This window comes from Phalacrocorax carbo, chromosome 3 (assembly GCF_963921805.1).
Source record: "Phalacrocorax carbo chromosome 3, bPhaCar2.1, whole genome shotgun sequence".
NCBI lineage: Eukaryota > Metazoa > Chordata > Aves > Suliformes > Phalacrocoracidae > Phalacrocorax > Phalacrocorax carbo.
In genome coordinates, this window is record NC_087515.1 from 31,063,547 (window position 1) to 31,077,327 (window position 13,781).

Sequence of the window (13,781 nt, forward strand, 5' to 3'; positions counted from 1 at the left end):
CTTCAGCTGCATTCCAGCTGCTGGATCTTTGTTACTGGAAACAATACCCAAAACACAAAGCGCACAGAACACCTTGATTATCAGCTCTCATATGGGGTTGTCCAGCTGATAATGTAGTAAATCGAGAAAAGTGAAACCAGAGGATATTGAAAGAGAAAAAAGGTTACAAAGTCACTTTCTGATTATTTAATATTAGGGAAATTATTACCAGTTCCTAAATTCTTACCATCTTTGGTGACATGCACAACAAATAACCCTTCTTCATTCCCCAGAGCTATTCTTTCATGGTCTATGATATTAAGAAAACAAAAACAAAAGGTTATTTTTCTTTGGAAGTACTTCTTCAACAATAGAGATAATTCTGATTAACAGTTTTTTAATATATTGAAATAAACAAATATAAAGTCAAACCTGACACATTAATGTAACAAAAAAAAACCCTTGGTAGCCTCCCAATCTTTCAAGTTTCTGAAAAAATAAGTCTTTTACTTCTACTAACAGGTAAAATGATAACAGCAAGAAACAATTTTTAACAAACCATTCAGAGAACTTCAGTGTACTACTGATTTTGAAATAACTATACCATATTTAAAGAATAATTTCATTAATCAGAGTTCAACATATGTTATGCAGTAGGATTTAAGAAGACTAAATTAATTCTCTGCTTTTACGTTTTCTTTCTGGTCCCACAAGCAGATTTTGTAAAGTCCATGATTTATGTCTATTCTATAGGGCTAATTTTGCCCAGTTAAGAAATTATGTTTACAGAATAACCGAAGAGTAATGTCTAATTCTCACTCAAAATTATTCAGAAATAGGAATATGTGGGAATAGAGGGAATATTCTTAAAGATCTGACAAAAGTACTGGCTAGTGAATTGCACACCTCTCAAACCCATACACATTTTCATATGGGATAAAACCCCTACACATTAATCTGTATTCAGTAGATAACGCAATTTAATGTGTTTTTACAAAAAAAGAAAAAAGGCATGCTTTTAGCATGCCCATTTTTCTTACAGCTTTCTTCTTATTCATTTCATACCTATGATTGCTGCTGACTGTGTTGTTTTGATGAGTGGTAAGGTGCTGTCATAAGCTTCTTTGGGAACATAGACCGAGCGGTCTTTGAGTTTGTTCTTCTTCAAGAGCCTATGCAGTTCATTCAGCACTCCTACCCACTTGCTTTTTTCATTCTCACCATCTGCTAGAATCAGGATTGAACACTTATTACTGGATGCAGAGAGCTGAGAGGCTGTGACCTGGAAAATTTTAAAACAGATATTTTAAGTCATAAGCAATAAAAAAATTAATTGTGATCATTTTTACAAGGGATGCCTGTAAGTGCCCTTTTAATTAGCTGTCTGAACTAAGAATGCAAAAAATGTTACCTTAGATAGCATAAAACACTCTATTGCAGTCAAGAACCCACAGCAGAAAAACCTCTAGATGCGACTAACTCAAAGAACTGAGAAAACTTTGGCTTTATTCTAAATGCATTTATATTTATTCTGTAATATGCAAGTGCCTGCCCTAAATAATGTAGTCATCTGTTTCTCATAGCAATTTTATAATGAAAAGCATTTCTTACAAAGTATTCTGTATTTTTTAAGACCAATATTTTTCGTTAATAATTTACTGAAATAAGAAAGTTCTTTATGGTAGAATGATCTATGATCCTTTTCATGTATTTGGTACAGCTATTATAGATAAAAATTAAAGCCCCTTTTGTAGGTTTATCTCTTCTCAGCACGCAGAGTGATGAACAGTCTGAAAGCTGGAAAAACAAGGAGTGAAACAAAATGGTATAGTAAAGAAATGGTAGGGGAATTAGTAAGATGCCAAAGATATTTCATTGAGGTCAAAGCTTCAATAGAATATCTAGTAAAAATAAGAGTATTAGAAAAAGCCAGTAATGGCAAAATCATAATACCAGATAATAGACATAAATTTTGATGAGCATTTTACACTAGATTTCTATAATGACTACCTGATGAATGGGATATTTCAGAGACCCAATGCATATACACAAAGAAAATACATAATATAAAGGCTTCAGGAATAACACAACAAATTAAACTGAGAAGGAGATGGCAACTTTAGGAAACGAAAATGTGGAAGGTAATGAACAACAGAATTCCAAATGACTAACAGAAGGTTGAGAAAAGTACATCTTATTGTGAAGGTTAGAAAAATAAAACCCACGTAAACAGGGAGACAAGAGCTTGTCTAAACGTACCAGTGCTATTTTTACCAGTGAAAATGATGTATGTAGAGATCCTCATGCTGCTGCTGCTGCTGCCATGGATACCACATGGCCAGAACTTGCAAAGGAAATAAAATACTAGCAAGCTGTCAGTGAATGCACACCACACATCACGCTGTGAAATCCTGTACTTCTGGGTTACTAGGTTCAAGACATAATACTTACCCTAAAGATACAGGGGATATCTTTTCGATTTGCATGGATGACATCTGAGGCCAAGACGGAACTCACTGAGAATTCTTCATCCCTTAGGGAGACCACAAACATAATTGGAGAAGAGTTTAAGAGTAAAATCTGTAAGTTTGTTTTTTACTTATGTTTCCATAGTACCAATAGCCTTGTTTTGTGAATGGCCCAAGACAGTACTGAGTTCTCATTTTTTATATTATTCTCTCCCCTTTATCTGCAGATGAAACTCACAAATGCAATGTTGCATAATTAATTCCTGGCAAATGCTGAGGGAGATAAAACTATTCTGGTTTTGTTTGTTTAAATTAAAACTTTTTTTTTTTTTTTTTTTTAAAAAAAGGCAAACTTAAATAAGCCTGGGCCAAGAATGCCTCTCCAACTCTCATAAAAATCCAAACTCATGAGAAGCTATAAGCTACAAGCTAAAGCTGTTTGAGACTTCCTGGATAAACTAACCTAGTTCAGAGATTGACTTTACCTAGTTGGTATGTTAAATGTTTTCAACCTTCAGTGAGGTTGGTAGTATTTCAGTAATACTGAAGACAGTGGGAACAAGCTATTTAGCCCTTCTGAATAAAAAATTCTATTAGTTTTACTCCGGAACAAAGTTTTATCTGTCTTTCAAAACTCTATTCAACCCTAAAAGAATGTATTTTTCTTCTTTATTCATTCCAGATCTTCTATACAGCTGAACAGATGCATTTTGGCATATGATGTAGTAATGGAAGTTTAGATTGCCACATATGAACACACAAGTGTAGTTCAGGCTAACTGCAACTACTGCTTTTTTCCAGAAAATTAGAGGTTCTCAACACGGATTACTGTGTTTCATAAAAGCTCCGGAGCTTGCTTACTGATTTCACAAAAAACAAACAAACCAACCAAAAAAGGTCTCAGTACCTCTGAAAAGCTCCCACTCAGCACCGAACAGCTTACCTCATGTCTATGACCTGACTCACTATCACGCTGGGCTGGGATGCTTTTCCTTCTGCTACATCATATAGGAAGAGTTTAAAATCACAGATCACTGCCAGCGCTCTCTGCCAACCTTTCTTTACTCCAGCTGGTTTTGGTACCTTTAGGAAAATAAATTTTGATCAACTCTATGTACATTTGCATGCAATCAAAAAATCAAACAGATGGTATGAAAATCAATTCTCTGGCCTAGGCTGACAAGCTTTTATTCAGTGATAATGTTTAGCAATATAAACAACAGCACAGGTGCAGTAAGAGCATCAAACACAGCCACACAGGCACCACAATATATTATTTAAAAAAATTCATAGCACCACAGATTCTTTCTTCTTATTTCACAAACTCATTCAAAGCTATAATAACAAATACAGAGAAAGAAATCCATTTCTAGTTGGTCAACAGACGTAAGGCCAAAACTGTACTGAGTAATTTTTATAGTATTTATGTAGAAGTATCCACACCAATTACTCTAGCCAGTACTAGCATCAACAGAAAGACTAAAAAAAAAACTCACAGGCCCTGGAGATGATCTGATCTCTAGAGATGAACTATTCAAGATCAACTCAAAGCACAATAGCCAAAAGAGATGGAGAGAGGATTACTGTTGAAAATTCCAAGAGTTGCTTTGTGAAAATTTAGGTGTTAGTTTCCAGACTGTTACCTTAAGGTATAATTGAATCCATCCCCCCGATGCCCCAATTCCAGATCTGGAAAACAACAAATTTCATATAAGTGCCCCAAATGCAGCTACCTGATACTTACTCGGACATGTCCTTCATACGCTGTTCCTATGCCTTTCTGCGGATCTATTCCCAAAGGTCCCTTAGTCTGGTCGGGAGGGATTGGACATACTGCAGGAGCCTTGTCTGCACAGGTCACGTGGCAAGAGAATCCACATACTTGTGAGGAGGAGAAGAAACAAAAAGATTTGATGCTTACTTTGCAGTGCAAAAGCTATGATAATGACAACGACATTTATAAAGGAATCCTCTCTTTTTTTGACCAACAACTGAATAGTTTCACTGAACTTTGCTACACAGAGACAGAAATGGAAGCCTGGGCACAGCAGCAGTTCATGCTTTTATCTGCTCTAAATTGATTTTCTGATTTTCAGAGGTGTATGGATACACATCCTAGTTTCATCCAATTAGAAGCTCATACTTAGATAATACCTATTATTTCCTCCAGGCCCAACTCCACTAGTAAACAAAAAGCTGGAGGCTCCTCTAAATGATGAGTGTCACTCTGTGTACATACAAACTTAGAATAAATTAGTCCTGGAAAGAAACAAAATTGGTACTGAATGGCAAAGCTGTCTTGTATTTTGCCCAGAAAGCAAAGCTGCTGTCAGCATACCTGACCACAGACTGTGGCCCTTTATTGCTACTTTAATCAAACTGCGCTAAGCTCTTCTACCACCAACTGGAACAAGTATGTCCCCAGACCACTAGGCAATCTGTTACGTAAGATGTTCAAAGTGTTTGGCTTCTACTGTTAAAAGACTGAAGCATGAGAAGATATTGTTATTCAAAACATAAACACGGAATTCCTGCATTATCACACCACAACATTTACTCTGCAATTTGCACCTATAAAAACTTCAGCTCACAGTTCCTGCTTTCACAAGTGCTTACCTTCACAAGTACAGCCCTGTCGTATTAAACCAACCATCAGAGATGTGCATTGATTGCATTTTGTTGGTGTATTAAATGATTTCACTACAAACTGGTGAGCTTTAGGCTGTGAAACAAGCAGACAAGGATGTTAATACCTGTAACACTTCTGAAGAACAGGGGTTTTTTTTCGCAGATGTAAGAGTGCATACATTCATTTAAAGAGGTAGCTTATTTGTGTTTGCTGAAATGAGATCTGAGCTCCAAACACATGGGCTGAAAAAAAATTCCTTATCAGTGATTGTTATTGATAGTTTAAACCATCCTCTGTAAATGAAACCATGGAAACTGAACCTTGTCTCAGAACACGAGCTTGCTTCTATTGCAGAGAGGAAAGTTGCCAAAATGATTCCATTACACCCTAGAAGTTCAATGTGTGTATGTATGTGCTTGGTGGGCACCTGGTGGCCAGTCAAGGTCAACCCACCACAGTATTTTCTAAGCTGCAAATTCAATGCTCCTCTGTAAGGAGTATTGCCTTAGTTAAAAAAAAAACAAACAATCAGCCTTTTTCAAAAGTCTAATTTTTATGCCGGAAAGCATGATAGGGTTCACTTTTATCGTGCCAGGCACAGGCAATTTCAGAACACCCAATTTAAAAGCAAGAGCATAGAAGTCGTTGATTTTGAAAGAGCTTCTCTTCTTGTTAGTTCTTGGGAACACAGACTACATGAGTAAGTGTTTTAATTGTCCCTTTCTTCTCAAGGATGGCAGTGCTGATGCTATGATACCAAGGCTAAATAACTATGTAATGTAGCAGTATGATTCTAAACTGCCTTATATGAAATCCAGGAAGCTGCTTTGCTTTTCTAAAACAGCTCCCAGCGAAGCCAAAACTGTTAGGTGGAGAAAGGATACAGCAAAGGGTGAACACAAAGGCTGTGTAAATAACCCGAATAATGTACGTGATCCAAAATAAGAGAATTTTGCAGACTATTTTAATGAGTAGGCATATTAAAATTTTACTCACTTTCCTGTTTTTCAATGCATAAGATACCACAGCTAAGGTCTCAAACTTCATCTATATTTAATTAACATTTTACTGTTAAAATGGAAGCTTTCTGTCTACAGATGGACGTCTTGTTTTGAAACTTGCAGGGAAACAATATTTAGCTTTAAAAACTGATGCAATCAAAGTAAGAAGGTTCTTTAGGGAACATATAAATTAGAAAGCCAATCATTACTGACTAAGCAACATGTTTGCAAAAATGAAACGATGTGCACACTAAAATCTGTTTCACATGATCTAAGTGCACTTACATTATTTTTTAAATTGATGTACTAAGGTGTCGCCAACAGAACACTGTCTGCTCAAACTTCCTAGCTTTCCTTCACACAAATGAAGTCTTTTGCTATTTTGCAATTTATCAAAGCAGAGGAACAGATATATTAGAAAGACATACTTCATTGATTAGTTGCAGAAAAACTGATTTTTTTCAATATACAGAAGATTCCTAAGCCATCAAGGCACTTCTGAAACTCTTATGAGAAGATTTTTCCATTAATAGCTTATATCTTATTCCTCCTTTGCTTGAACATACTCAATTCACTATGAATTAGCATATGCTGACTGACTTATTTGGCCAACAGCAAAATAATTTCAACAACTGATGTGAAATCAGTATTTATGCAAGTAAAACGCCAGAAGACAAAAACTGGGGTTCCCTTTCGCAGCCCAGTGCTGCAGTGCTGGCTGTAGCGCTCACTCTACATTGCTTATAAAAAATGCAAATCTACGGTTTCATTTTAGGCTTACCCGTTGCCTTTTCTCAAAAATAAGCATCTAATTAGCACACAGATGTGCTAAGCCAAGACTGGCCCACAGTGAAATCAGTTTTACTGTATGCAGAGGATAGAGGCCGGTTGGTCAGACACATGCTGGTAAACACTCTGTTCTAGGACATCTCTTTTCCTTTCTTCATGTTCTGGTTCATTTATCTCTTTCTAATGTCCAAAGTACGGTTTCTCCTATAATCAAATGCCTGTGTGCTGCTACAGTGGAATGCCTAGTACAACTTGTCACCCCACATAATGTAAAAATGAGGGGTTTTAAATTCTAGAAAGCAACCAGCTGGCACATAAACAACCCTTCTAGGCAGTTCTGCTAAGATTACTGTCATAAACAGGTCTCCTGAAGCTGTTGCTCAGGAGCAATATTTTCCCCCTTACTGAAAAACTGTGAACACTTGACTGAATACCTTTGGTGCAGAGAGTCCCGATCCAATATATGCTGTCCTCATGGTCGGTGTGTGAATTGAACGGGGAGGATGATCTGTAACCTGAATACAGTTCCCAAAGGATCAATAAGGCATCAAAGATAGCTTGAATAAAGTGAAAAGTCTATTATGTCCCACCCACCCCATCTTCAAACATACAAGCAGTGAAACCAAACTGATTAAAACAGGAAAGGACTCAGAAAACCAAATCCTATTTCTCAGCAAAATGATGTGTAAGATTCATCTCCTAAATGTCAGAAATAACTTTGTATTATCTTAAACATTTGATCGAACCTCTTCTAATGTAAAATAATCAGAGGTAATTTTTTTATCATGGAAAAGGGATACATTATTATAGCTGCAGAGCCTCGCTAATATTTCATATTGGACTTCCAGCAGGACTCCAAAGAGTGCTCCTACAAACTACAGTATAACATTAACTTTGTGTCAACATTTCTTAAATATTTATGATTGAGGATACATTATGAAGAGAGACTGTATCTAATTGATTCAACATAGTTCCCATCTCTATTCAACTACCCATATGTGAAAGGAAAAGCAACATTCCCCAAAATACAGTTCACCACAAGTGCAGAAGGCTATTACAAGGTCCTAAATAGTCTTGCTGCAGAGGAGCGAGCTTCATTCTAAACAAAAGGATTTGCAATAGCGATTTTTATATGAGTGAAACGGCTATCCCTAAAACAGGCCAAAAATTTGTTAACACTGAAGTACCTCAATTGGTTCAATCTCACTAGCTGTAGATGGAGACCTTGATCTTGAATGGAGGTGAGACTTGCTGTCTTCATCCCGTGATGGAGTATTAGACAATGTAAAATTCTCAACTGAATCAATCTAGGAGAACAATTCAAGAGGAAAAAAAAAAAAAACCCGAAAAAATAAATCAAAACATCATTAAAAAAGAATTCTCAAATCTTACCAAAGTAAGATATGGGAGCAGTAGAATTCCTAAGACAGAACTGAGGGGATAAAAATTCAGTTTTAAGCAACTTCCTAATTAAAGTACAAAAATGCAATGAAGATTATTGAATATAAACACACCAAGACTGAGAGGTGAGCACATGCGTAAGAGCTGCTAGTTCACGGGCCTGATAAACACTTAAGGAGACATAATTCAGCATTTTTAGGGTGAATATTTTCTAAACACTACTGCGTTTGTCTACTGGTAGCATAGATTTGTTAGAAGTGAATTTCCGTATAAGCCCATGTAAATCACTGCAAACATATTTACGAGAAAATAAGGAGAAAAGACAGAGCAAACAACATTTCCTGAGGTTAGCGTTAATTATATTTACAGAGAATTCAGAGGGGTTTTGTACCCCATTTGAACTACAAAAACATCCTTTCCAGGAATACAGTTTCTTCAGGGGAATATTTTCCTACTCCTTGCTATACAATGAAACTAAGCCTGACAGAGGTACGCTGAACAACAAGGCATATAAGTACAACCAGGTATCTTGGATAACAAGCCATCTTTTGTCAGTGCGACTGAAAAAATTAGAGACTGCAGCTTTCTTCCTTGGAAACAAGACATCTCTACATCAAAGTTTTCTATGTAAATTTACATTTAAAATATTATAGCAAAATGAGGATGCTTTTCTCCACTAATAATAAAACTAAAAGCTGGAGGCCTGCATTGCATGCTTGGCTTTCCTGAAGCAATGCTATCATCAGTGCCCCCTGCTAAGGATTTGGCTAGCTTGCACAGAAACTAAAAGCAACATTTACAGAAAGCACTTGAACATTCCAGTGGGTTTTTTTCTCATTTGCCATTGACATCATAATAAGAATTCCACAAGCTTTACTGCTTTTTGGGAGTAAAATATATTGCCAAGCCAATCTTATACATGCATATACAGTCCTGTTCTCCAGAAACGCAGTTATGGTAGCGAACAGGTGCAGCTGCTGCTTCGTCTTTTTTCTCTTGTTTTTGGGTTTGGTTTTATTTTTTGTGTGTTTTGTGTTTTTTTGGTTTTCTTTAAAAGTAGTGAGTTTGATGGCTTCCAGTTTTATCATAGCATTAAAAAAAAATTATCTGGTGGAGAATGCTCATCAGCTTAATCAATTTAGGCATAGTAAGATGCCTGCAAGTATTTCTGTAATGAAAACGTGAAATTCTTACACTGGGATACACCTGTTTTCTACACATAGATCTTGTGTTTCAAGCATTGAGGCAAAAATTAGCAGTAAAGCAAACATTTTGTGCTCCGATTTATCAGAAGCAAATAATAATTGGAAGCTTCATCCAGTATTGGGAACATTGATGCCTTTAAGCAGTAAATCCGCATAGACATAACACTGATTCAATTATTTCAAGCTTTTTTGAGTCTAAACATGTTATAACTTTGAGTCCACTCAAAGACTAACATCGAACAATTCTACCTTTCTTCATAAAAGTGCTATTAAAAAATAATCCCAATGAGTAGCTGCAGGTGAATTTTTCATAGCAAGGAACAGACATTCCTTTTCTTCTGCAAGTTAAACTCAGAGATCTAATCTATCATTTCATAAATGTTTCCAGATGCTCCAAAGGCTTTCCCTTTCAAAGTAGCATCTATATACCAAAGAATATGCATGGCGTCTCTTAAAAAAATTAGTACAAGGATGATATGAATGATGGAACTTTTCTGGAATGTGCTACAAAGCCTTTGTGGTTGAAGACAACTCCTGAACCAGTAACAAATAGATTTTTACTTTGCTTATGAACATAAAAAGCCCACAAAACACACAGAACCTGATCTACCATTACAGAATTTGAAGGATATTTAACCATTACCTTTACCGTAAAAACAGGGCCTTAAGCTGTATTGCTGCAGTAATCTCCAGGTTCCTTGCTTTAATGAGAAGAACTAAGTACAAGAGCAACCTGACTCAGCTATGGTCAAAAGCCTATGTGGGCTGCATTAACACCATTAAAATTAGTTTTAAACTAATCCAATGGATTATCAAAAGCGTATTTCAGTATTTCCTACCAAACAGTAATAGCCTGGTTGTCTTCCATAGGGCTGTCCTTAGCTGTCTACATGGTATCACCTGTGTAGGTCTGAGCCAAAGCTGGCCAGTGTATAAACACCTCTTGAGGAGAGATGGACTTCTGAATTAGAGCCACAGCTGACAGAAACAAGCAGTTACCGTAAGCTCACACACAGAGCTGTGTGCTTTAAACTGCATAGGTAAGGTCATTATTAGAGTTGTTGGGCATTATTGCTGATTTATTGAATATTCAATATAAATGCTTTGCATTCTTTCCTATTCCTATCATATGTGTATAAAAGAAACAAAAGTGGCAGCATAGCATACCTGGTACGAATTCAGTCTGATAAAGCTTTGATAACACCATTTTTTAAAATCCAACTTGATTTTTGAAACACCATAGAGATTTCCAGCTTAACAGACTGCGACACATGCAATTCTGTTTTCCTTGTATGAATTTTTTCCTGCCCTCCTTGATGCTCCAGTTTATTCAGTTCCCCACTTCTCATTTATCTCTGTACTGCGATACCTTCTATCATTTTCAACGACATGCCTCCCAAATGCCAAACTCTACCTTCTATAGGCAATTCCCATAACTGAACACGTGCCCTCTGCCGAGGGCAAGGAAACAAACAGGCCCCCATTTGACATCTGCTCATCTTCCCAACCTGCATCTACCTGATCAGCTTTCACAAAGAACTTTCAAATTGAAATGAGAAAGTACCCAAAGCACCTTCTCCAGTTACTGTGATATTGTGCTCATTGGATTACCAAATGAAATACTCCAAAAGCCTTTAGCCCACAGCTGTAAAACAACAAAAAGCACAGCAGCAGCAGCAAACAGTAGCAGCAGCACAAGACATGCAGTGAGGTAAATACACAATCCATACATTAAACAAAGGCATGTACGCAACAGGCAAAAAATAAAGGGCCACATAGAGTACGACAGCCTCTTACACGTCTGCCTTTGTTAGCTGGAGTACAGGAAGGAGAGCGCTTTAACAAAGAAAGGAGGAGAATATGTTACAAAACCAAGCAGTGACACATACATCAGCTCAGAATTCATCGCTATATCTCCAGAGGCAGGGTTTAGACACACACAAACATGTTCAGTTTTACAAGTATTTTGAAAACGAGATATTCTGGGGCAACAAGAGGGAATAAACATCCAGAAAAAGGAACAGTTATTTTAGAGTCTGTAGTTTTACACTGGACAATAGCAGTGAAACTGCAGACTATGTTACACTAAAAATTTGCAGATAGCATCTCCGTACTTCGAATGAGATGAATAAAGCAATCTCTTGGAGGCACAGTATGTCCGATTTAAAGCATCATTAAGAACCAGAATTATTCTACACTTAATTACGAATGTGCAGGTAAAGTCACAGGGCTCTCATCGCACACTACTATGGCTTATTCTTGTTTAATGAGAATTCAGAACATGATTTATTCTGTGGTTATTTACAAAGTTCATATTTGTTTAGTCTAACCAAAGCCCATAGGGACTGCATGTGAGGACAGATTGCAGGAGAATTCAAGAAATCTATTTTTAATTCATAATGTGTTGTTAACAGGGGAAAATAATATTTTCCAGCAAGTGCAGAAAAATAATTTTGTCAAGGGAAAATGGTATTCCATTTTATTGTTATTAAATAATCACAAATTGTTTAAATAAAACAGGTTGATTGCTTCTAGTAGCTAGTGAGATACACAAAGATCCGCCTGGCAAAAAAACCCAAAACCCAACATTCCATTAGCAGACACCTCTAGTGACCACAGGAGACTTAACACCTAGATGACGTTACTGAGACACACAGAAGAAACAACGGCAAAGATTTAGAAATCAGCATATTAGAGTCACTGGGGGTGACTTCCCCCCCCACCAAAATCAGAACCCAGGGCCAGCAAACCCCATTCCTACTCCCCTTTGCACCCTCCCGTGTGCACAGGAGATCAAGGATAACTTCTGAACGCATGGCCTTTCGCAGCTATGAGGAGGATTTTGGCACCAATTCTGCCAACCTGACCAAGTATTATTTCAAGGAGGGACAGCTGGAACCAACATTGACTGCTGCTCATCTGAATAGTGAGCTATCACTTTTCTTCCTCAGCATCTGCATGCTACAAGAGGCAGCGGGACTTCTATTTTTACTTCTCTCCGGTAGAAATTGCAAAATTACCATTTTCCTCATTGAAAAAATTAGAATTAACTCGAGTCATTCATGGAGCGCTATAAAAAATTACATTATTTGGATGGTAGACACACAAAACATACCCACCCTAGTAAACTCCAAATGTAATCAGGGGGCCAAACTCAGTGCTGCTTACACATCTCTATGTTAAATAGAGATCTTGCAAAGAGTGCTATGTAACTGCAACTGCGTATTATTTTACACTCTGTTATTTCTTAATGAAGCACAGAGGCTGAAGAAACAATATGGGCCATTAGTAATATTTACTTTGGCTCTTGATTACAGGATTGGCTTTCCTGAAACCCATGAAATATTGCAGCACTGCATGAGTCTGACCTGAGGACTTCTGATTCTTCCTTGGTCTTAATATAAGGAACCCACACACTTGTCAGGTTTGACTGTACACAGATGCATTCTTCTTGAGATGCTGCAAGAAACACTGTCCTTCCAAGGAACTACTGTCAGAAAGAGACACTGGAACAGGAATGGAGGTCACATCCAGCGGGGAGGGATTTTTAATACCGTTATTTTCATTTAAGTCCACCTAATGCATTGATGTTGAACCAACTCAATGAGCTAAAACATAAATACCCATTCATTTTAATAATTCAGAGGCTCTATATTATGAACCTATGAACGAATCCAGTAATTGTCCAATAAATGAAATACACAGAACTGACTTTAAGCACAACAGTCAGCTCTCTTCTGCAGTGTTGCCAGATGAGAAAGAATTCTGCCCCAGTGTTAGAGATGTTAGTCCCTGGCCAGTCCAGTCCAGAAATGTACTCTTGCCCAATCCAACTGAGAAAAAAATGCTCCTGTTTGACTCAGACTGATGCTGTAACAGGGGAAGTTTGATTCTGTGTGTAGTAAGTCATCCACATGGAACAATATACATATAAATACCTGGAGTGTTACCTAAGTCTAAAAGATGAATATCTGAAAAGATTTGATCTGGGTTGACCAATCAAGAAGAATGTCTTGAAGGATATACACCAACAGCTGTAAATCATTCACTTGCATAGATTTAAAGTGATTTTGTCAAAATGCTGGTGGAAAACAAATATGCTGCCTTCTTTAAAAAACAAAAACAAAACCAACCAAACAACAATAAATACAGAATAAAGTACTGGTGTCCTTCAAAACTAACTAGACAGCAACCAGGAAAATTTTCTTGTCCTAAGTTTCCCCTTGCAAAATAGAACATTATCAGCTACTCTGCCATATATGTACTCTACTAACTAACTCTTCTAACTAACTCTTCTAACAGGTTTTAG

The 13,781-nt window shown here is 37.0% G+C and overlaps 1 protein-coding gene across 5 annotated transcripts in view; it reads right to left on the bottom strand.

Moving 5' to 3' along the window:
* CDC42BPA (CDC42 binding protein kinase alpha) overlaps positions 1-13,781 on the bottom strand; it is a 192,811-nt gene that overhangs the window by 26,916 nt on the left and 152,114 nt on the right. For all 5 annotated transcript variants that reach the window (XM_064446401.1, XM_064446398.1, XM_064446396.1 and 2 more), the window contains exons 23-30: positions 8,054-8,173; positions 7,301-7,381; positions 5,064-5,169; positions 4,192-4,328; positions 3,391-3,530; positions 2,431-2,512; positions 1,045-1,261; positions 227-289 (exon numbers count right to left, since the gene is read on the bottom strand). In XM_064446401.1, the coding sequence (XP_064302471.1) occupies positions 227-289; positions 1,045-1,261; positions 2,431-2,512; positions 3,391-3,530; positions 4,192-4,328; positions 5,064-5,169; positions 7,301-7,381; positions 8,054-8,173 (946 nt within the window). The remainder of the gene's footprint in view (positions 1-226; positions 290-1,044; positions 1,262-2,430; positions 2,513-3,390; positions 3,531-4,191; positions 4,329-5,063; positions 5,170-7,300; positions 7,382-8,053; positions 8,174-13,781) is intronic.